Below are 24,311 nucleotides of genomic sequence, written 5' to 3'. Positions count from 1 at the left end.
GTATTTCTGTTGCCGCTATAACAACAAATAGTAAAAACAGAATAAAATAAATATTCAAGTGGGGCTCCCATACAACAAACGTGACTTTTTTGCCGTTTTTTGCGTGATGGTATGGAACCCTTCGTGCACCATATATTGCAGCGGCCAAGGTGCTCAAATATATGTGAACAAACACTTTAACGCCTTGACAATAGAGGTGATATATCTGATGGCGACTGAACTATACATACATAGGACCTTGAGCCTTAGAAGGATAAAAAACCTGCAAAGTGCGAGTCGGACTCGCGCACCGAGGGTTCCGTACTTTTTAGTATTTGTTGTTATAGCGGCAACAGAAATACATCCTCTGTGAAAATTTCACCTGTCTAGCTATCACGGTTCATGAGATACAGCCTGGTGACAGACGGACAGCGGAGTCTTAGTAATAGGGTCCCGTTTTTACCCTTTGGGTACGGAACCCTAAATATTTCAACTTTACCTCAGCCGATCCCTGATCTCCTCGTCAGTATTGTTGGCAGACGGCGGTGGGAACAGCAGCTCGGCCGCCATGCGCTGCATGATGAACTGGGCCGCCTCCAGTCCATTGTGGGGCTCAAATACTCCATATAAGCTCCTGTCAATTGTGTTATAAGAAAAATTACATGAAAGAACTAGCAATGAAAGTTTTTCATTAATATTCATTGATTCATTCATATTAATATTCATTATATTCTAAAGATACCTTGTTCTTTTAAAATCTAGTATTTGAAATATTAGATAATTACAATACTTACGAGTTATCTTCAGTTTGGCAATGAAAGCACAGATAGTCATCATTGGAGTCGACATTCCCGCCTCCCAGTCGCGAAAAATACGACGCTACGCACGTATTGCGGCACTTTGGGAGGTCGTCCGTCCACGGCCGTGCCACGGGCCTAGCGACCGGAGCGATCATCGTAATGAAATCTTTATTAAATCAGCGAAATTAAAAATGGTAAATAGGTTTCTCTCTTGACAATAATATTTGTCGATTTGACAACTGACTGGTGAAAAATTATTGCCAGTAATGGCATCGAATTTACCTTACTAGATTTGCACTACACTTGTTTGATTAATTCATTTTACATATAAATAAATCTATAAAATTGAGTACTAAGTCACCAAATTTCAAGCCAATAAACAAGGATTTGATAATGAAAAAAATATATTTCTTTAGTTTTCGTCTAGCTCATTTCTAACCAGAGGTTAGGGTAATCTGAAATACTGGCAATATTGCGTTTGACAGATTATAGTGATGGATGACCGAAATGTTAAGGGTCAAGTTACCAATTACCAATCGATAAAATTTGTAAATGAATCGACAATTTTATTATTAAAAAAAGAAGAAATAAACACTCCAAAACTTGTTAGTCTTGCGGTTTCGTTTCCTCTAATGGCCTCATTTTGGGCGGGAATTATATTGTTCCCACGCTGTTTAATTTTTAGACCAGGGGTTCCTTCTCTCTTTTTCTTCTTCAATATTTGTCAGTCCGCGGCGCACTTGGAAGTTCAAAATTCGGCAGCGGCGGCGCCCTAGCCTAACTAGGCCATTCGAAATACTGTCTCCACTGTACGACGCAGTTTGGGAACCCCTGTGTTAGACATACAATGCACAATGACATCCTTGTAAAAATTAGTAGACTAATTAAATTTTGCTTAGAAAACTTTTATGCAACAAACGTTAAGTGACAGCTTAAACTTCTAGTCAAGGTTAAGTTATCAAAACCAACCTTCAATTTTATTGCAGTATTTGTATGAAAAATCATGGCAAAAACCATGTGCCCTTGTTTACTTCACACTTAATGACCTAGAATAGTATTCAATTTGTTTTTATTTTATTTTAATTATTAAGCGAGGTTTAGACTAGCAAGAACTTGCATGCGATTTTCATTACATTGCGGTATCTGATAAACATTTTGAATGCAGTTTACCTTAGTAGTCAGCAATGTAACGTAAATTGCATGCAAGATCTTGCTAGTCAAAACCTCGCTTTATGTTTGATGTAGGTTGTAATAAGTATGGTTTGAGGAGGAAACTCAAATAAAAGTCCAAAGTAGAGCGATCAAAGTTTTAATGTCATGCTTACACACACATCAAACCCTAACCTTTTAAATTTTACAATTTTTATGGTTTTATTATACAATGTCAGCTCTAAAACCTAAAGAGCTGTCTGTGACTAAGATTCTTTTGTTTTAACCTATTTCTCTTCTATAAAAAAATGAGAAAGCAAATTCCTTCAACCGGACATGAATCAACAACTTTAGAAAATACGATTTAAAAATATAAGGTGTGTCACTCACCTTACTTCACTAATATATAATAATATATTCCTATATGCCAGTGCAGTGTAAAAAATAAATGTATATATGCCATACATAGACTTTTTATCATATTGCCAATATCTCAACAATAGGTTTATTACAACACTTAACTAGGACCTATCGACAGAATATCCCATTATGCGGTAATTTACAGTTAGACATATTAGTAGCGTTGAAGGAGAGACAAGCTTTTTCGTTTCATACAGGATGGCTCTATATAGGATTTCCAAAGTCACGGAGTCAAATATTTATAAACAAAACTGTGTCCCCTTTTTTCTAAGTACAGGTAAAGGCACACAAGTGTCCCTTTTGGCACTTCACACATAAAAACTTCAAATAAATGCAAAACCACTAATTTGAAAGTACATTTATTTAGGAACACAAATACTAAATAATAAAATAAACGTTTGAGACACTTGGTTAGGCTTTGGAAACCCCAGCGTTTGTTATAAAGACACTTGAATGAGCAAAATTAAAAACCTAGATCACTCCTGTCCTAATGGGGATAGTTAGTCGGTTTTCTTGTCGGCGGCTTTGGTTTCTGTCTCGGGTTTCTTGTCCTCCTTCTTATCGTCGGCGACGACTTCCTTGGCTTCCTGTTTCGACGCCTCATCGAAGTTGCCGACGAGGTTAGGCACCTCGTCGTCTTCCTCGAGCGGCTTTGGCGCGGCCACGCTGGACGCCAGTCTCTTCAGCTGGTTGAGACCTTCGGGTCCGAGCTGGCTCAGGATACCGGGGAGCATCTCCGCGATCTGCTTGTTCTCTCCATGACCGGTGATAGCGAAAGTATTCGCCGCGAGCGAGGCCTGCGCTTTCGGGTTGTTGAAATGTATCACTGTGCCGTCATCTTTGATCATATTAACTTCCTCGATGCCAGGGATCGTGTTCACTGACAGTTTTTTGAGGGAAGACTGGAGTTTCTTGTCGTCTGTCGCGGCTGTGGCGTGCACAACCTTCTTCTTGCGCCTCGGTGTGCCCTTACCGCCGATGCGCACCTGCGATTGCAGTTTCTTCAGCTTTTCGGTGTTCATTTTGATTTACTACACACGTCACCTGACTACTTAAACACGGCGCACTTTTTCAGACGGTTTATTTGTTATTTCTAGCTCGGAACACGCCAGTTTTCCATGTAACTTGATAGTACGCACGTGTTTTGAACACCGGTTAGCTACAAAGGGAAAATGGTGGATTTCCGATCCATCTCGGTCACCGGCGAGAAGTTGGCAGCACTGTCTACGATGATTTTCCTTTTCACGTCAGAACTTTGAGAAATTACTAAATTACAAATAATTATTTTGAAATAACGATATTGTTAATAAATGGAAAAATATTCTTTATTAATCATATTTTAATAAAAATTTTGTTTGTTTTATCTGAGATCTTGTATAAAATTATAACTTACCCTAAGAAGGGTAACTTTTTACTTTTTTATTACTATACTTTACAATGTGTTGTTTGCTATTAAAATAAATTCGTGTTTGTTGTGTTGAATTAATTAATACATTTACATTATTCATCTATAATAATTCTAAGTTTACCGTAAAATGGAACGTTACATCTATGGTGCGACATCTAGTGGCATTCTATTGCAACAGTTGGCTTTTAATAGCCGTTGTAGTTCATGGTAGTTAATGAAAAGAAACAAAGATGGCACCGCAAACGTCATGATTAATATTTATGTTACACACTAGATGGCGGTAGCAACCCCTTTGCGTTATATTTATAAAATACTTGGTATGAACACGTATGAAGAATATGAACTATGATTTTCAAGTTTAATAATGTTTATATTAGGCGACTTGTTACCGATGGTAGACAAACATACCAGTAAAGTTAGACTGAGTACTTTATTTTCAGAGCCTAAATGGCATAAACATTGTATAAACATACCCACACAAAATGTTGAATACCTAACTCTTGATTTTGAATACCTATAACTTTCGCAGTTACACCAATGCACCTTACCCATTATACCATTACCCATAAATTGACAAAACCGAGGGAAACAAACCGAAACCAGTCAGCCAGCATGCAGCGTAGTCATCTCTATCAGATTAGTATATGTTATTACATCTCTATCTCTATCAGCTATCACTCTTCCATATTTAGGTGCGACAGAGACATTGGCGTTTCGTTCGCTTGCTTCACATCAAAGTATTTTGCTATAAAATAAAAAAAACCGTAAAGCGTTAAGTCCTATTTACTTAAAAATGTGTGTAACTCGTAAAAATCTAAATCAACATAATCCAGACATAATCCCATGCCGACAAAAAATGGCGGCAAATTTTGACAGCTGCCATTTTACGCGGGTGGTCGTTCCAAAGTAATCCCACTTAATCGGCACAGATACACTATACTGCGTGCGATAGGGGCGGTAAGTGCCAATGATTTTAAAACTCATAAGATCCAAATTGGAATATCTTCGCATGTGTCATGAATTTTGAACATGTTGATTTATTGCTACAGAATATATTAGACATGAAGTATAGTATTATATAATCTGTGGACATGATGTATGGCAAAAAAATATTGAGACTGGTTATTGAGTGCTTAGGAAAGATTAAAGTCTTTGTGGCTTGTGACAAATTAGTTTCGCGCGAAGAAATGCTTTAATGTAGGAACGGCTTTACTAAGAAATTTTAAGGTAGGTAACTTATTACTTAGTAAAAAACACTTGCAACTCTATGCCCTTAAACGGATCCCCACTATTTTTGTTACATCCTGTATGTGAATCGACCTCGGGCTACCCCCAAAATAAATATTATATCATTTGTATTATGTAAATTCATGTATAAGCCAAGTATGTCATTGTATGCTACATAATTGAAGATCAAACGAACTTACCAAGTGAAGTTCGATCGAAATTATGTGAACAGCTTCATTCGACGCGATTTAAAGTTAACATAGTGTAGTAGCACCCCCAAGCATCAGCCTTGCACGGTTTTTTAAAGTTTTGTACTGGCAACATTTAAAAAGAAAAAAGTTACCCCTTCCACTACTCCCACCTGGCGACGGTTGGAACCGCCATTTTTACTTCATTTGTTTACAGCATAATTTAAACGCATTTATTTCACATCAATATTAATGTGGGTAGGGCGTTAGTTAATATTGTGTACCCAATATTTAAGTTTAGAGGGCGGGTTGTTATAAATCGCGTCGAATGAAGCTGTTCACATAATTTCGATCGAACTTCACTTGGTAAGTTCGTTTGATCTTCAATTATGTTTCACAGCTTCATTCTTTGCGATTTAAAGTTAACATAGTGTAGGATGTTCAGAGCATGTCAATGTGAAATAAAGCGTGAAGGATCCAAGGATTTACCTAGGTAAGTAATAACCATTAATGATATTAGATCATTTATTTATTCACATTTGTAAACATCATGCTTGTTATTATATAATCAAACATCCTTCATAAAGAAATCTTTAGATTTATTTTAATTGTTTATCTTAAACATTAAATGTATATAATTAATCACAAGTACAACACGTACTGTTATATAACAATCATATATATCCTTATGTATCAAATAATACTAACAATTTTTGTTTTATTTACAGGTCTCCGGCAGAAGAGAGAATTGAGCGAGCGAATTGATTACAATCTGTGATTATTTCCTTATGATAATATTTGGCAAATACACATGAGGAATCAGTCCATCCTGCCGTCTTACGGATTAGGTCAAGACTTACACCCATCTTGTTGGCAGTGGATGTGGCAGAGTGACGAGTGCTATGTGCAGTGAATATGGAAGTATCTATTCCACTATCGCGCAGTGTTGTTTTTATCCAAGTACTTAGCGTTTGAGATGTGACTTTATTGTGCGGTTTTTTGTAACTTATAAATAAAGAATGGTTATTTGAATGGCGGAGTGTCTCTGTTTTATTTATGTATGTTTTAAGACATCTCGCTGGACAAATTTCAGGACGTTCGTTGAAAAACGGCAGTCAGAGAATTGGCTGAAACGACGAAGGTCGTGATGTTTTAATTAAAGCTGGAATTTTGATAACTATTTCTGAATCGGTTTGCATGTTTACGTTATTCAACTCTATTAATGAAAAGGTTTGCACTCTATGTGCCGAGCATAATGCCAACAAGGTGAGTGTTTTCTTTGAAAGCGTTTCCAAACTAAGATGATCATTAGGCCATTTGTGGCCTAGGTGGTTAAGAACTGTACTCGGGTTCCATGTTAAATTATATTTGGGTAATGTTGGTCTTAATTTGAAAACACCCTTCATAAACCGTTTGATTCGATCATCATTTAAAGTGCAACCTAGTAATAATGAAATAGCTGATTTATAACTATTAATCGTTCCATACTTAGCGCCAGTATCGAAAATACGGGTCAGAAAATCAACAATAATTGGTATTGATATTTCCATATAATCATGTCCATAGGTTTTACAATAATCAATATAAGCTTTGATACATGGGCCATATTGTTTGTATGTATTATCAGATAGTGAAGATAACATTATTTCAACCGATCTGGGGGATAATGATCTATTTAATAACGAGTTCCTGATAATTTTGCGGCAATCAACGACAGGGTCCTGTGCAAGTTGTGAGTCGATCTGCAAGGAGACGTTAGCAAATTAGCACTTGGCCGAAAGTAAATGGGTTCTTCAACTAATAATTTCGAAAACAAAGGGAACCATGGCTGTGTGGGCCAGTTTGGAACGACAACAATACCCTCGGCTTTATCATTAATGATTTTCTGTATGACCTTTAAAATCAATGAAAATGGTGGAAAGGCGTAAAAATTAATATTTTTCCAGGAAAACGTAAAAGCGTCGATCGTCCATGCATCTGGGTCGTTCTTCCAGGTAACGTATAGAGAACACTTAGTATTACAACGGCTTGCAAATAAATCGACCTCAGGCATACCAAAAGTTTGTTTTATTTTTACAAATGCATTATTACTTAGTTCCCACTCAGTGTCAGAAAATTTAGTACGTGATAATTTGTCAGCTTCATAGTTTTCCTTGGTATTGATATATGATGCAAATATTATAATTTTACGCCTTTCACACCACTGCCAGATTTCCTTTGTAATACGATTTAAGTGAGGAAATTGGACGCTGACCATTCTGTTTATGCAAGCGATAGCGGTAACGTTGTCGATTCTTAAAAGAATTTCGCGATTATGAATTTCGTTTGCAAATGTCCTTAAAGCCAAAAAAGCTGCATTTAACTCCAATTCATTAATATGTAACAAACGTTCACTCTCTTTCCAGTAACCGTACGCTTTATGATTATTACAATATGCACCCCAGCCAGATTTCGATGCATCAGAAAATATTTCTAATTGGAATTGATTAAATCTGAACGGACAAAACCCATTGTCAATATTTTTTATCCACCAACACAAGTCATCCTTTATTTCAGATGATATTGTGATTGAAGCTTCATAGTTAGAATTTTTAAGTAAACAGAGATATTTATGACGTTCTAAAAGCTTAGTGTATAACCAAGAATATTGTATAGCAGGGCAGGCAGATATTAAAAGACCAATTAATCTAGCAAATTCGCGTAATTTACATTTATGGGTTCGGATAAATGTCGTAAGTTTATCCTTTATTTTATTTCTTTTTGAGTCAGGCAAACTTAACGTCATTCTTTTCGAGTCGAAAATAAATCCTAAAAATTTACATTTTTTACTAGGTGTTAAGCAACTTTTTTTTTTGCTATTAATAATAAATCCTAAATCTTCTAATAGAGATTTGGATGCAGTGACATTTGCAAGACATTCATCATAAGATCTACCCACACATAATATATCATCCAGATATATACACGACAGATAGTTGTGTAGTCTTAAGTATTCGACTATAGGTTTTAGCATTTTCGTGAAAACGTATGGCGAGGTACATAAACCGAATGCAAGAGAATTAAACTCGAATAAGGTATCATTGAACATAAACCGTAGGTATTTTCTATGTGGTTTATGAATAGGAATCAAAAGATAAGCATCTTTAATATCAATAGAAGCCATATAACAATCCTGAGATCAATTTAGACGCGGTTCTATAATCTTCCATTTTAAAATGGCGTGTTTTGATAAACTTGTTGAGGCATTTTAAATTTAGAATGAACCTTTTTTCGCCATTTGGTTTAGGTACCAGAAAAATACTAGAAATGAATTCGTCGGGATCATGTTCACACATTGAAATGGCATTAATTTCTAAAAGCTTATTGATAGCTTTTTCATAGTCAGATCGCTCCGATCTTGTCTTGGAATAAACAGCAGGACAATCTCTTCTGGTAGGCACAGAAGTAAAAGGAATCCTATACCCTTGGGTCCATTGAAGGATCGTAGGATCCGAAGTGATCTGTGCCCATTTATGGGTATAGTTTCGTAATCGTCCTGCGTATCGTACCTCGTGTTCAGCTATCTCCTGTAGCTCCGGTGGCTGCGGCGGCGCGGCGAGCTCGAGCGGCGCGGGGCGCGGGCGCCGCTCGGGCGGCTGGAGCGCGGCGGCGGCCGGTAGTGCCCTGCATCGGGCTTGCTCTGCGTCCTTTGATGCAGGGGTTTGAAGTTTAAATTGTTTTTCTGCGACTTTTTGTTAAGTACAAAATTATTTTTATTAAAACGATTGTTAAACGGTTTTGGTGTATGTTTTAATGTTTCCCCAGACTTTTGAATAGATTGAGCGGCTTTTAATTTGTCAGTTACATTATCTCCAAAAAGGAAACCGTCTCTAACCGTATTAGTAAGAGTCTCTTTAAGATCGGTGTTAACTGATGAAACTACGAAGTAGCGACGTGTTTTTGTTTCTAAGTAGTGGCTATCGCACAAGATACGACAAGCATCGCTGACTGGTTTCAAGATTTTTTGCGCAGATGCATCTGGTTTAAGCAATAAATCCGTGGCCTGCGCGAGAGCAGACAGAGCAATTCCTAATTGCTTCTGTTTTTCCATTATGGCATGATCTCTTTTTATTGAACTAACTGTTAATGCCGCTTTAGCCTCAGCGTTAAGAGTAGGAGCAACTAAGAGGTCACAATTGCTGGGCACGAGGTACTCTTGAAAAAGTTTTTCTTTAACCTCCTTTTGTAAACCTTTTAGTAAGATTTCATGCCATCTACTGGCCACGTCCTTGTGTATGCTGTCGCCTAACGCCAGTTCTGGTCTTGGAGCATCGCCTAGCATTAGCAAGATGTCGTCATCAAGTTCTTGATCCTGCGCGGAAGACGAAAGTACCTGCGGTTGAGTTTCTGGTAGATCTGGAGCAGACGACGGGCCTGGGCGCGGAGAGGCTGGTCGCGGCGGCTCTTGTTGCGTCGGGGGCTGAGGCGGTGGTTGTTGCGGCGAGTCTGGCGCTGGTGTTGGCGACGACGCTGCGGCGCGAGGCGGCGGCGGCGCGGCCACGTGGCCGCGCGGCGACGAGCATCGATCTTGACGTGCTTCAGAATCGACTATCATGTCGTCTGAAAAGAACCAATCGTTCTGTATTTTCTTGTACAACGCCGTAAAATCGAGCCTAGGAAAGGAATAGCGTGACAGTAAGAGCCCGTAATTAGCAAATACGCATCACAATCCTTAAAGTTGGTCATTTGACCTCAGACAGTTCATACGTACAAACGTAACATAAGTGTGACAGTAAGAGCCCGTAATTAGCAAATACGCATCACAGTCTTTGAAATGGGTCTAACATTCGACCTCAAGCTGTTACAAAAGTAACATATGCGTGACAGTCAATGCCCGTAATTAGCAAAAACGCATCACATTTTCAATAGAATCTCATCAGCTCATGAAAACTAGCTAGAGAAAATTATAACTTACCGTCTGTTTCACTAGAATCTGAAGAATATAGAATTCTTGATCGGCCACGTGTCCGTCGTAGCAATTTGGTTTCTAGCTTCTTAATTTTTCTCCTAATCTCATCCTCTTCATTCTTCCGTTTCCCCATGTTTAAAGTGGAAGGTACGCGTGCGAAGGCTTGAGCACGGGAATGAATAATGAAGTAAAAATGGCGGTTCCAACCGTCGCCAGGTGGGAGTAGTGGAAGGGGTAACTTTTTTCTTTTTAAATGTTGCCAGTACAAAACTTTAAAAAACCGTGCAAGGCTGATGCTTGGGGGTGCTACTACACTATGTTAACTTTAAATCGCAAAGAATGAAGCTGTGAAACATAATAATGTAATGTAGCATAGCAATAGCTGCCCATTTCTAGTGACAAACTTGGCTTGCAAGAGTCCTATTATAAACATCAGGTACATTATTAACTGAACGCTAACATTCAATTTATTGTGAAAGCCACAATTTCATTAAAAAAAACACAGATTGATGATTTCCCGCCGAAACATATGGGAGCGTTCACGATTCCCGATCTCCCATCTGTCATCGAGTTTAAATAAGCTTAAAACGCTAACAATTATCCCCAAAACCCACAAATTAGGGAAATCTATTTAAATACGTTCTCGGGAAGTTTATTTTTTATTTTAAGACATCTTGATAACTTTGTAAAGTAATTGTTTTAATGACAGAACGCGACCAAAACGGTCCTGAAAAGTGGAGTTGAAAAAAGAATTTGAAAAATGGACGGTTTTTGTCTAAGTATTAATTAGGTACCTACCGGTACCGTTAGTATTTTTAGTTAGGTAGGTACAGGTACCACAGTTAGTCAAACCAAAGTGTCAGTAAATAAGAACAAAAAAAGGGATACCTACTCATCCTTTTCTTTTGGGTGCTAGTAATAAGTGTAAAACAAAGATAGTATGATTATCTCTGTCTGTTTGAAATGAGACAGTCCTTTCACAAACTATACCTAATTGTAATTGTAAATATAGCAAAGGGCGCTAAATTAAAATTTTACATGGGACGATTACCTGACAGATCAAATCCATAACAGTTGTACATCAAGAAATCAGAATCTAGCTGAATCAGGTTCCTTAAGTCGAATTTAAACTGTTGTGAGACATACTAACATTATAGTATTTTCGATACAAGTGCGGAAAAGAGGAAATACGAAACGAGTGGCGATAAATTAAAACACGACCGCAGGGAGTGTTTTAAATCGACACAAGTTAGCACACTTGTATCATAATGTACTATTATATCAAATTTCAACTAAATCGGTTTAAGCGTGAAGAGGTAACAGACATAGACATGCAGACACACTTTCGCATTTATAATATTACTAGCGATCCGCCCCGCCTTCACACAGGCAGTTTAATAACTAATTTTAATTTACACAAAACTTACAAATTATACATAAGTATATAAACCTTCCTCTTGAATCTTTAAAAAAAAACCGCATCAAAATCCGTTGCCTAGTTTTAAAGATCTAAGCATACATAGGGACAGACATACATACAGTCAGCGGAAAGCGACTGTGTTTTATACTATGATGTGATAGTGAAGTAATGATTAGTATGGATATATGTATATAACTAGCTTTTGCCCGCGACTTCGTCTGATTTGGGTAGCTTATTTTTTATCTAATCTGCTTTTTATCGATTCCCCATACAAATTTCCACCCCCCCCCTTTTTCACCCCCTTAAAGGATGACTTCTGGGATAAAAACTACCCTTGTTCTTTACCGGGACTCATGTCGTAAACGCCCAAATATCAACTTTAAAATAACCACACAAATATAATAACACACATAATAAAATAAACGCGTTAAACTAAACTAAAAGCATTCAATAACAAGATGATTTATATTGCGCGCCACTTAGAGAGTTCATCAAATCATTACTCAAGTTAGCAGTTAGGAGGAATGCGATCATAAAAAACCAGTAAACACGTTGGGGATAAATATAAGTGCATTAGTTTATTGTTTGGTGAGGACTGGCGAGACGAAAAGTGGTAAAGAGTCACACGAACCTATCGGCCGCCATACAATCGAAGTTACGCTCTCATTTTAAAACTACATTATCTGGGATACCGAGCTTTGCTCGAAAAACATAAAAACTCAAAAATGCGCGTTTTCCCAGACATAAGACCTAGCTAGATCGATTTTTCGCCCCCGAAAACCCCCATATAACAAATTTCGTCAAAATCGTTAGATCCGTGTCCTAGATCCCCGAAATATATAAATATAAGTATATAGATAGATACAAGAATTGCGCGTTTAAAGGTATAAGATAAGATTATGCTTAATAACATGAAAGACATGAACACAACAACAATATAATTTCTAGGGGGCCTAGAGGGGCGTTTAAAATTCAACAGGAAAAGTGCTAATGTGAGGATCCGAGGGGGCCTAGGAGGATATAACCAAACGGAGTAGCCGTTAACAGGCATTCCCCTCTGTCGAAAATAGTCGGCCAATGGTCATACACAATGTATGGACTGACGTTTATTTGACATGGCTATTTTGACGTTACGTATACATTTGACGTTCCCCTCCCCCGCAAAAATTGGCAAACTTTTTTGTACAGCAAATTACAGACGTGGCGGCTCCGTTTGGTTATATGGGGCGGAGTAGAAACTTATTAATTCTTATACTATATCACCTCTATGAGGGCGCGTTAGCGTATGAATTCGCCGCTAGGGGCGCTAGTGTAGATGGTGGTCTTTTCCATAGTTCGAAATGTCAAATGTCACTTCAATGACTGACAGCTGGTCTTTTGGACCACCATCAACAGAGGCGCCAACTGGTGTGCTAAAAAACGATAGCCCTTATTGCTTACAGAAGATTTGTGTCGTTTTCAATCAAAAGGTACCACATTTTCGCTTGCTAAAAGGACGCTCTGACAGGTTATTCGTATAAAGATACAATCTAATTTCGTTCGCATAATGATTTGATTGAAAACGTCACATTTCTTGCCATAGCACTTTTGGTAGCGACCTTACATCTATCTGTCAACAGCACCGCTAAGAGCGTAACCGGGAACGTTTTAGCGAATTCCAAAATAGAACGCGTTCAAATTATTAACTGTCATATCTCCAAAATGGCGCCAACGATTGCTCGCTGACGGATTTATGGAGCGCTATTTGAGTACATTTAGTAAAGAGGTTAATTTATCGGTTTATTTTTGTTGCTGAAAGGGTTCGGTAAGTATGAGTAATATAATGAGAAGTTACGTCAATAATGAGAAGTCACGCAATAGGTAGGTATTCTGCGAATTGTTGTAAGATTTATATTTAATCGATGTAAGTCGATTTGTAGTCTGAGATGTCGATTCTAATTTAAATAAATGTTTGTTAGGGTTCCGTACCTCAAAAGGAAAAAAACGGAACCCTTTTATAGGATCACTTGTGCGTCTATCTGTCTGTCCGTCTGTCACAGCCTATTTTCTCCGAAACTACTGGACCAATTAAGTTGAAATTTGGTACACATAACATGTGTAGGTACCAAATAGTACATATTATGTAATTTTGTGACCCAAAGACGGACATGTAACGTAAACAAATTAATTTTAAACATGGGGGCCACTTTTGGGGGGTAAATGAGAAAATTAAAAAATAAAATTGTTCAAACCATATCGTGTTACATATCAAATGAAAGAGCTCATTGTAGGAATCTCAATTTTTATTTTTTTATTTTAGGATAAACAATTTAGAAGTTATTCAAGAAAATAGGAAAAAAATGACTATTCCCCCCCCCCCCCTTTATCTCCGAAACTACTGGGTCTACAATTTAAAAAATACACAAAATAGATCTTTACCTAAAGATTACAGGAAAACCTATTAGAAATGTGCAGTCAAGCGTGAGTCGGACTTAATTACTTAGTTTTTGATCCGACCCCTACGAGTTTTTAGACATTTCACTCACGTTTCACATAAAAAATACATTGTTTAAATTGTGTAATGTACGGACCCCTTGGAACGCGAGTCCGACTCGCACTTGGCCGGTTTTTCTAACTGGTTTTGATATGACCTTGACGATCATCTTGGTGATTGGCGGCCATCTCACGCACGACTTTCTCTTCATATCACATGCACTATTTAATCAGCGTGAGCGATCGTCAAGGTCTCAATAATATCAAAACTGTAACAAGTTGTTAGATCTGAATCGGGCCCCGGCTCAGTTCCCTAACAGTCCCACAGGTCCCACTGCTTTGACCCACATTGGGTCCACGGGCATTTTTTTTTACCCGTTGTCCCACCGTTCTAAAGTGTTCGCCAGTGGGTCTACGGGTAATTTATTTTACAGTACATATGGTGCTACTTTCTTGCACTAGTGCTTAAATGAGCACTTTTCGTGCATATGTCGAAAGTTTAAAGGGCCATATGTACTGTAAAACGTTGTACGATACACGTGCGAATAGGTAATTCGCAACTCGTGTCGATTTAAAACACTCCCTGCGGTCGTGTTTTAATTTATCGCCACTCGTTTCGAATTTCCTCTTTTCCGCACTTGTATCGTAAATAACTATTTACCATACCAGGGATAAGTTCGCGTTTGTACCTCTATTTCTGTCAATTTTATGTGAACCTGTGTTGTGTACAATAAAGTGATTACTACTACACGCACAACACAAACCTTTTTGAGCTTACTATGGGACTCGGTGGATTTGTGTCAGATTGTCCCATAATATTCATTTACGAGTTTATTCATATTGTTTATGTTAAACTAGTCTCGCTCGACCCATCAATCTTCTCGTATGTTTCTAACTTTTAATCCCTGTTTCACACCCTTAGTAGATTCTGGAATAAAAAGTATTATATATGTCCAGAATGTAATAGAAATAGAAATGTTTATTTGCCAGAATACAATTAGGTCTTAGGTTATACAGTTACAGAATCAGTATTTAACAGATATTCTGCATAAATTATAAAGTTAAACAGCGGTACTCATCAGCTGGTTATGACATGAAGAATCTGACAGTTGACGTTTAAAGTGACATTGACATCTCTGGGTGCGTTCCGAAATTGCGTTTTATTAATTCAGTCACTCCGATTCGACTAAGACTACGGGTGCGTTCCATAACGGTTCACATCCATATAGAATCACGACTATAGTTAGTACAACTTAATAAAAGAAAGAAAAATGAATACACGAAGGATGTTACTCCAGCAAAATCTATTGAAGGCTCAAGTCCAACTAAAGGAACAACAAGCTTTAAGCGACAGATTATTGGCAGAACGGGATGATAATGAGTTAAAAATTAGGTCAGTGGAAGCCCGCAACTCTGCGTTGAAGCGTCAGCTAAGCGAAGTATCTGATCATATGGCTAAATCCGAAGCACAAAGAAATTCGCTGCAGCTGCTAGTCGACGATTTACACGAGCGTCAGTCAGTGCACGATGCCGCTCTTGAAAAAATATCTTTCTTGCAGCATCATCTTGTTGAGGCCCGCGAGGACATAGCCGAGTTGACCCAACGCAAGGAGAACGACTGGGCTCATACTTTATCATTGTCTCAGGAGTTGTCACCATTTCCCGCCTCGTGTCGTTCTACTAGTATAGGCGCCATAGAAAAAATAAATAAGTTAAAGAGCAAGGTGTTTTTAAAGATTGTGAAAAGAAAAAGGTTTAGATCACAGATTAGAAATAGTATAGGAATATGTAAAATAGGTAAAAAATATATTACCCTGAAAAAGGAATCGTTAGAATTAAGGACAAAAATACAAAACCAGGAAATCGAGCTGGAGGCTCTGACTGTACAACTGGACTCTGCAAAGGAACAAATATACGAGTTATCGACCGCTGCAGCAGAACTCACACAGTTGAGTCAACAAAACCGCGAACTAACTGAGTGGGTATTGGAAAACCAACTGGACGTAGAAGAGAATAATAAAAAGGACATGAATCCCGAGAAAGTTGATAAATCCACACAAGTGATGGAGTCGACGGAATTGAGTAGGCTTTCCACCTGTTTAAATGAACGCACGACAGCATGTGTCGAGTTAACAAAGGACGATAAAGTCAATGCGACCAAACGCCGCCGTCGCCCGAGGCGCCGCCGATCAAGACGCCGTGCTAGCGCCGGCGTTCACGAGGACGTGAGCTCCGATATCCGTTTACTGGCGTCACCATCTGAGGATTCCGAGGGTCTCGAGTACGATGATTCTACAGATACCTCTATAACGTCACCGACACCTGATTCCACTCCGCTCAACCAGAACACGGACTCACGGCTGCCTGAAAACGAAGTGCCTTCTAACAGCGTTAACTTGAATATCCAGATTCCAATTTCCTCATACATTCAACAGGAATCGCAAAATGAAGCCATTGCACCCACTGAGCTTCCTAGGAAAGATACCCGGACAAGGACCGTTATATATTCAGATCAAATTGGTGTTGGTCTAGGTGCATTGTTAAGTAATAGGCTAAGTCATAATATAATAAACAATTGTCATCATAATGTAAACTTGGATCAAATATGTGAGATGATTTTAAAAGATAAGTTTGATACTGGAACTACTCTCGTAATTCTATTGGGCAATAGTCATCGAGTAAATAGAACAGGTGTAGCTAAATTACTTCAAACGTTAAATGTTATTGAAAATTGTGGCATAGGTAAAATAATTCTATGCGCTCTGCCATACTCCCGGTTTTTACCATACGAATATAATTATAAGATTTCACAGATTAATTCTCTTATGTACAATGCCATTTGCCTTAATAAAAGTTATCATTTTTTTGACATAAATAAAATCAAGGAAGAGTTCAATGTTTCTGACGAGTTTTACGTGACAAGACAAAGCAAAATACTATTGACTGAGCTACTCGCTTACAATTTAGAGCCAAATCAAAAAATTGTGTTTCAGAATACTATTAGCACTACGAGTACCTCACAAACCCACCCAAATAAATCAAATTTAAACTAAAATGTACGACAACGGAAAAACCCACGAATATTAATCTCGTGCACCAAAATATTCGAGGGTTTTCCAGCAAAGAAGTAGAAATAGGATTATTTTTAGATAGCCATGACATACATGTAATGTGCATTACGGAACATTGGCTGAAAGATACGCAGTTGACTTTTAATTTTATTAATTCTGACTTAATTAGTTATTTTACAAGGAAAAACGCCATTCATGGAGGATCTCTGATTATTGTGAAATCTGACATTAAATCTAAAGAACGTAGGGACATAACCAAATTCTCTGTTGAGCAAGTAGTTGAAATATCTTGTGTTGAATTAGTGCAGTATGTAATTATTTGTGTTTATAGACCACCATCGGGAAATTACAATATATTTGAATCGGCAATGGAGGACGCGTTAAATATAGCTTCTAAATGTAGAAAACACATTATAGTATGTGGGGACTTCAACGTAGACTTGTTGGATACGACAGGATTAAGCGTTAGGTTATTTCACTCATTTGATCTAAGTAATGTGTTCCTTGAGCCAACGCGAGTCTCAACAACTAGTGCAACATGTCTAGACAATATATTTTGCAACTGTAACTATCTCAACAAAAAACTGCTTAATTGTTTTAATTCAGACCACTGCGGGCAAATGATTACGATCCAAAATACACTTGAAAGTACAAGACAGTCAATAACATATAGACCCATAACAGATAGTAAACTAGATAAATTTAAAAATACTATTCAATGTATTTTACCATCAGTATCCTTTTCCCAGAATGACTATAACGGAGCATACCGACTTCTCTTAGATGTAATAATTGAAAATTTTAATGGAATATTTAAGCTAAAAACAACTTCGGGACGCAAAACTAAGAAATTTAGTGATTGGGCTACTGCGGGTATATGCAAGAGTAGAGATAGGCTTTATGAGCTATATGGCATGAGAGAATATAATAAAAACGAGAATTTTATTGAGTATGTTAAATCGTATTCACGTATCTTTAAAAAAGTTTGTACTGCCGCAAAATCAAATTATATTAAATCTCAGCTGGTAAAATCGGATAATAAAATCAAGATGACTTGGAAAATCATTAATAACGAAAGTGGTAAATGTAAGGGGAAAAAATGTGAGTTTAACCTACTTAGCAACAATAAAGTCATAAATTCAGATTTTGCAGTGGCAACGACATTTGAAGAGTTCTTCTCAAATATAGCAAGTAACACTACTAAGGCTCTTAAGTCATCACCTGCGCAGGCTGAAGCTCTGATGTGCTCAAGTGTTAAGGAATGTAATAATATCTTCGATTTTAATATGGTTGATCCCATTACATTAATCAAACATTTTAAAACAATTAAGAAAAAAAGTACCGAAGACTTGTGGGGAGCATCTGTGAAAATTCTTGATAATATAATAGATTAAATTTCTCCTTATTTAACATATATTTTTAATGGTTGTGTAAAACAGGGAGTGTTTCCAGACTTAATGAAACTAAGCAAAGTTGTACCTTTATACAAATCAGGCGAAAGAAACAACGTAACAAACTTTCGCCCTATATCAATTCTGCCTGCCTTGAGTAAAGTCTTTGAAAAAATTATGCTGGAACAGTTACAGAATTATTTTAAAGCCAATAATCTATTTCACTGCCAACAGTTTGGATTCAGGAAGGGATATTCTACAACTGATGCTGCTTCAGAACTCATTAAATATATTTACAGCATATGGGAGGATTCTTGCGACGCAATAGGCATATTTTGCGACCTTTCAAAGGCGTTTGACTGCGTTGAACATTGTACTCTTCTATTAAAACTGAAACACTACGGGTTGTCTGCAAATGCTTTAAAACTAATTTCATCATATCTTAGTTATAGGTCTCAAACAGTAGTCATAAATAAAACACAATCTAGCGGAGCGCCTGTCAAATTAGGAGTGCCTCAAGGCTCTATTTTAGGGCCTTTTCTTTTTTTAGTTTATATTAATGATCTGCCCTCCTTTGTCGAAAATAGCTGCAAAATTGTTCTATTTGCAGACGATATACATCTTTAATTTTTAAAGTAAATAGAAATACAGTTGATTACGAATTACGACAACATCAATGATATTCTTGCGAAAGCTTTAAACTGGTTTACAAAGAACAACCTGCTACTTAATCCCCAAAAAACCAAGTGCATGCGATTCACATTGCCTAATGTTAAGCTTGACAATAACGTAAATATTCATTTGAATGGAGAGCGTCTGGAGTTAGTTGATAAAACCATCTTTTTGGGTTTAACTTTGGACACAAATTTGCAATGGAGTCCACATATATCGTCATTGGCCAGCAAATTAAGTTCAGCAGCTTTCGCAGTTAGAAAAATAAGGCAGTTGACTGACGTAGAGACGGCACGTTTAGTATATTTCAGCCAATTTCATAGTGTAATGGCATATGGAATTTTACTGTGGGGTAAGGCAGCGGATATACAAACAATATTTGTTCTACAAAAGAGAGCCATCCGGTCTATTTACAAGATGGGGTCTCGAGAATCATTAAGAGATCGATTTAAAGAAATAAACATCTTAACAGCAGCATCTCAATATATTTACGAGTGTATTGTCTATGCTCTTAAGCACATAGATTCCTTTAAGAAAATGAATAGTACTAGACACAATCATAAAATTGCAATGCACAAGTTTCGTGTGCGTAAAATGTATAAATCTTTTCCGGGACAATGTATATTATTCTATAACAAATTGCCCAAAGAGGTGTTTAATTTGTCAATGAAAGCTTTAAAACAATATTTAAAAACCTCCTTAATGAAAAAAGGATACTACAGAGTCGAAGACTATCTTAACGATAAAACTGCTTGGCCTAAATTGAATCAAAACAAGAACGACTGCATGAAGCTTAATAATTAATTATTTTTATATAAATTAGACCTTTAAATAACTGTTTAATGTAACTACCTAAAACTTCTTTTTTTGTCTGTTTTGGAAATTATTGTAAATTTATTATATACCTATTATTGTTAGAATTTGATTATTGTGCTTATAATTTTGTTTTTGACGATGCAAAATGCTGATTCAGCCAACAAGTAGGTATGTATAATTTTTATGTAACTACCATTAGGTAATCGCACTTTATGCGTATGCATGCTTTATTTCTAGTTTAGTATTAATTTCGTGTAAGATAAATATGTAGATTTTTGACGATGCAAAAGTGATCCAACAGATCCTACTTGAATAAATTAATTTTTATCTTATCTTTATCTTAGTATTCAGTCGACATAAAGCCAACATGCAAAAACATTATCCTGTGTATGAACATTATCCTGTAGGTGCTTGAAAGTATTCAGTTACCACTTACAATTTGCCATAAAACAATAAAAACTAAACGAGTACGGTCCAATGTGCACTTAAGGCTAACAAATACCGGCGCATAATATTTTCATCGGGTCCCGAACGATATCACCCCCAGCGGATCAATTTCTAAACGAAACGCCAGAAAAAAATAACCTTCTTTTTTAAATTTTGTATCTTACTAGCCATCTTTATTCAAATTGTGACCTTAAAGCTTTAAGTATAGGGTTGCAATTTAGTTGTGGAAAAAAGAAAAATGGCGTTAGGAAAATACAAGGCTGAATTCAATAACCAGTATAAAGTGACATTTTATGCTACAATCGGGTGTTTTAAATAACAACACGATACAGATCTTCGTATATTGGTTAGTGAGCTGTCGAGAAGTCAGTTAGAAAGGTGGCACGTAATATGAGCATATTAATTAGCACAATCGGATTAAGACGAACTGCGAAATCTCTAGAACAGTCTAAAATTTGGTATGGATAGTTGGTCAAGCAAATCTTGTCAGTAAATAAGAACAAAAATCTATACTCATCCTTTTCTTTTGGGTGCTAGTACTAGTGTAGGACAAAGATAGTATGATTCTCTCTGTCTATGTTTGAGATGAGACAGTCCTTTGACAAACTATATATAAATTAAAGTCCCCTTTTTCATGTCCACACCATTTGACATTTGGGGTCCTCGAGAAATCACAGCCATCTTGGAAAATGTGTACCATCCTGGAGAAATTCGCCTTTTATTCTAAATCTATGTTTTCTGTGAAAATATGGAGCAAGGCAACATTAAAGCTTAATAAATTCTACACAAAAAAGTCCTAGATATCTTTGCGGAAAAAATACATCTAGTTATAGAAAATACTTGCTGAATTCAGATTTAGCGCTTATGTCGTTTCAGGAGATAAGCGCTAAATCTGGTCGTAGCACGGTACGCTTATCACCATGCCTGTCACGTTCTAACAAGTGAGTGCGAAAGTGACGGACTTAGTGATAGGGGAACCATGCTGCGCGGCCTGATCCTGTCTAGCTATCACGGTTCATGAGATACAGCCTGGTGACAGACAGACAGACGGACAGACGGACAGACAGACAGACAGACAGACAGACGGACAGACGGACAGACATACAGCGGAGTCTTAGTAATAGGGTGCCGTTTTTACCCTTTGGGTACGGAACGCAAAAAAGAGTAAAAGAAAATTCAGGCGACATTTCAAATCAAACTACAATAGGTAGCTCCTAAATCCACCTAAAAAAGGTTCGCCAATATTGTTTCCTATCCCAAACACGGTCCGGATTGAAATTTGCCGGCCATAGTTGTTTATTTAGTTCCATATAGGCACGCACGTACTTCTTACCCGGATATCACACACTATCGCACACCGCTCCGGTTTGCGAGCAAGACAGCGCTATGCAAGTATATAACGTTGTCCTGCTCCCCGGGTCAAATGTGAAGACCTTTAGGTACATTGTTTTCAAAGGTTTGTTTGGGAAAGGCTTTCTCTTAGTTTTGTGAATTCGATTTGGGTTAACAATTTTGTTTCTACTGGTTCATGTTTAGGGAAAATAAGTTTTCGTTGAAAACAATTGGCGACCGAGAAAATTTGGGTTTGGGGTGGAGGGCGTAAAACCAATAAATTCCAAATATAAACTTACCTCTTTCTAAGGTTCCGTACCCAAAGGGTAAAAATCCTATTACTATGACTCCGCTGTCCGTCTGTCCGTTCGTCCGTCTGTCTGTCTGTCACCAGGCTGTATCTTCATGAACCATGATAGCTAGACAGTTGAAATTTTCACAGATGATGTATTTCTGTTGCAGCTACAACAACAAATATTAAAAAGTACGGAACCCTCGGTGCGCGAGTCCGACTCGCACTTGGCCGGTTGTTTTTACCAATTTTTTACCTATAGGCTATATACCTACTTGTTTTACTCGAAAAACATTACCCTCGCTTTACGCTCGCTTCGAACCAGCGTAGAAATTCAAGTGTGTGTAAATCCTCAATCTACTTGGCCTAGCGTGAACACTATAGCCCAAACCGTGTTATTATTAAGGCCGTAACACACCACCGCACCGCACCACCGCACCGCACCACGACCTTGGAACAGTTCTAGGAATAAATAGGTAGTACTGGTGTGGGCTTCCACACTATCGCACTGAATCGTCAAACTGTCCTACCTTACAGACTGCCGCACACGTGCGCCACTGTTGCCAAGTCTCCCATATTTCCATGAAAAAAAAAAATGAAAAACATGGAAATATGGGAGACTTAGCAACACTGGCGCACTTGTGCGGCAGTCTGTAAGGTAGGATCGCATCGTTTTGCAGTGCGATGGTGTGTTACGGCCTTTAGAGGAGGCCTGTCGCCTGTGCCTATCACTAAATAGGATTTATATAGATTATAGATTGATGTAACTAAAATAGTGGGGGATCCGTTTAAGGGCATATTCGGTATCGTATTCTGATTAGTAAAAACCATAGAGTAACTTATACTAGAGCGGTACTTAACTGTCATAGTAAATTTTGTAACCCCAGTAAATTCACTGCCATCTGTCAACACACTTTAAAACTAAAAATAAATATTTATAAAAATACGATAAAATGTATTTAAATGTGGATAAATGATTTTTTTTTATTTGCATTAATTATTTTTATGATTTTGACCCATGTTCTTTCACTGATATGCGTTAAAATTGTTAAATAACAAACGAAACCGTCAACGCCATCTATACGACAGTAGGCCAAAGCTAGTAGCGCCCTCTGAACGAGAATCAAATTTTCTTGATTTTCGAGGCACGTTTTTTCCTTAGACTGTATCCATCTATTACGGAGTTAAATCTATCTTTGGTAAAAACGTAGATAAGAACATTTTCTTGACGCGAAGATTTTTTGGCCTTTGTATGGAGGCTTGGCCGACTTGTACGACAAACTTATCGCGTCAAAAAAAAAAAATTTACTTTTCTACTAACCAGAACACGATACCGAATGCTCTTACCCCACTATTTTTTAATATCTTATATAATAACAGTAACAAAATATGTACTTGTTAATTACTGCTTACACAAAAATTGTGACTTTATTACTTAAGTTCACTTATTTATTTGAATTATGAGTTCGGCTGGTTATGATTTACATTTACAGTGTATCTAACCAAAGTATAAACAAAACATTTGAACCCAGAAAATGATCGCCATATCTCACACACCAATGTCACTAAGAAGCTTTCTTCTCCGAATCATCCGATTTGTTCGATCTGAATTTTTTCAGTTTTCTATATAGATTGTCGCTGTTTACTGCTGTATTTTATTGCTGATAGTCGAGTCGTACCCGCCGCCATATTGAAAAGAATTGGCGAGAAAGGTTGTCTCTGTACTGTACTGCTGAAATTGTTCCTTCACGAAATTGAACATAGTGGGAAGTAAACATAGATTTCGGTGGCGTCCAGACATACAGCTTTAAAACTGATTTTACCGATTGACATGATTTAACTGATATAGCGATGAAAGTGAAGCTGTTGGGATTTTCCATTTAAAGTCCTGAAACCGTTTCCATCTGCTTTTACCCTCGTCCAATTTCGAAAAAAATATTTTAAAGCACATATTTTACTTTTTTTTAATAGGGAAAATATTTTGCCAAACTTCCATGAAATTATGACGTATAAATAACACTTGCACTGCGTAAGGTATCAATTGTTGCAGACTTTTCTTGATTTTTACACTGTTTTGATAAAATCTAGGTTGTCCCCAAAAAGTGCGCGATTACAAAGAAATGAAGTTAAATTGTTTGACATTATTTGCAATTTCTATTGAAACTCACTTTATATCTATATTTTATGCATGTGTCAAGTACAATCAGTCTATGCAGGGGGCGCCACCTCTCTCTGCAGCTGTGCAGCTGACTAATCACAGTAAACACCAGCGTAAGAGC

The 24,311-nt window shown here is 37.3% G+C and overlaps 3 protein-coding genes and 1 long non-coding RNA gene across 4 annotated transcripts in view; 1 reads left to right on the top strand and 3 right to left on the bottom strand.

Annotated features, from left to right (window-relative positions):
- The window catches only part of LOC134750513 (TGF-beta-activated kinase 1 and MAP3K7-binding protein 1-like), a 140,502-nt gene extending 139,493 nt beyond the window's left edge, over positions 1 to 1,009 (bottom strand). Inside the window, exons 1-2 of the mRNA XM_063685700.1 lie at positions 774 to 1,009; positions 479 to 613 (exon numbers count right to left, since the gene is read on the bottom strand). Coding sequence (XP_063541770.1) covers positions 479 to 613; positions 774 to 934 — 296 coding nt within the window. The 5' untranslated portion in view covers positions 935 to 1,009. The remainder of the gene's footprint in view (positions 1 to 478; positions 614 to 773) is intronic.
- A 1,063-nt stretch (positions 1,010 to 2,072) lies between these two features.
- Positions 2,073 to 3,547, bottom strand: LOC134750632 (transcription factor BTF3 homolog 4). The gene has a single exon (XM_063685852.1). The coding sequence runs from the start codon at positions 3,368 to 3,370 to the stop codon at positions 2,849 to 2,851; it is 522 nt and encodes a 173-aa protein (XP_063541922.1). The 5' UTR covers positions 3,371 to 3,547; the 3' UTR covers positions 2,073 to 2,848.
- Positions 3,548 to 5,160: 1,613 nt separating this feature from the next.
- Positions 5,161 to 6,210, top strand: LOC134750633 (uncharacterized). The gene is made up of 2 exons (XR_010128572.1): positions 5,161 to 5,664; positions 5,900 to 6,210. It is a non-coding gene; the product is annotated as an uncharacterized LOC134750633 (long non-coding RNA).
- A 2,154-nt stretch (positions 6,211 to 8,364) lies between these two features.
- On the bottom strand, positions 8,365 to 10,482 carry LOC134750664 (uncharacterized). Its single transcript, XM_063685889.1, has 2 exons — positions 10,120 to 10,482; positions 8,365 to 9,770 (listed from the first exon to the last, which is right to left on the bottom strand). The coding sequence occupies exons 1-2, from the start codon at positions 10,250 to 10,252 to the stop codon at positions 8,731 to 8,733; spliced, it is 1,173 nt and encodes a 390-aa protein (XP_063541959.1). The 5' UTR covers positions 10,253 to 10,482; the 3' UTR covers positions 8,365 to 8,730.
- Positions 10,483 to 24,311: the final 13,829 nt, after the last annotated feature.

The sequence above is a fragment of the Cydia strobilella genome, chromosome 20, assembly GCF_947568885.1.
Source record: "Cydia strobilella chromosome 20, ilCydStro3.1, whole genome shotgun sequence".
Taxonomy (NCBI): domain Eukaryota; kingdom Metazoa; phylum Arthropoda; class Insecta; order Lepidoptera; family Tortricidae; genus Cydia; species Cydia strobilella.
The sequence above is the reverse complement of the archived record's forward strand: the minus strand, read 5'-3'. Positions and strand labels throughout refer to the sequence as shown.

Bases quoted from the DNA above. Each gene is read 5' to 3' on its own strand.
- LOC134750632 (XM_063685852.1), bottom strand. From the start codon at position 3,370: ATGAACACCGAAAAGCTGAAGAAACTGCAATCGCAGGTGCGCATCGGC.
- LOC134750664 (XM_063685889.1), bottom strand. From the start codon at position 10,252: ATGGGGAAACGGAAGAATGAAGAGGATGAGATTAGGAGAAAAATTAAG. The intron at 9,771-10,119 runs TATAATTTTCTC...GGTTCTTTTCAG, and splicing joins TAGTGAAACAGACGGTAAGT to ACGACATGATAGTCGATTCT.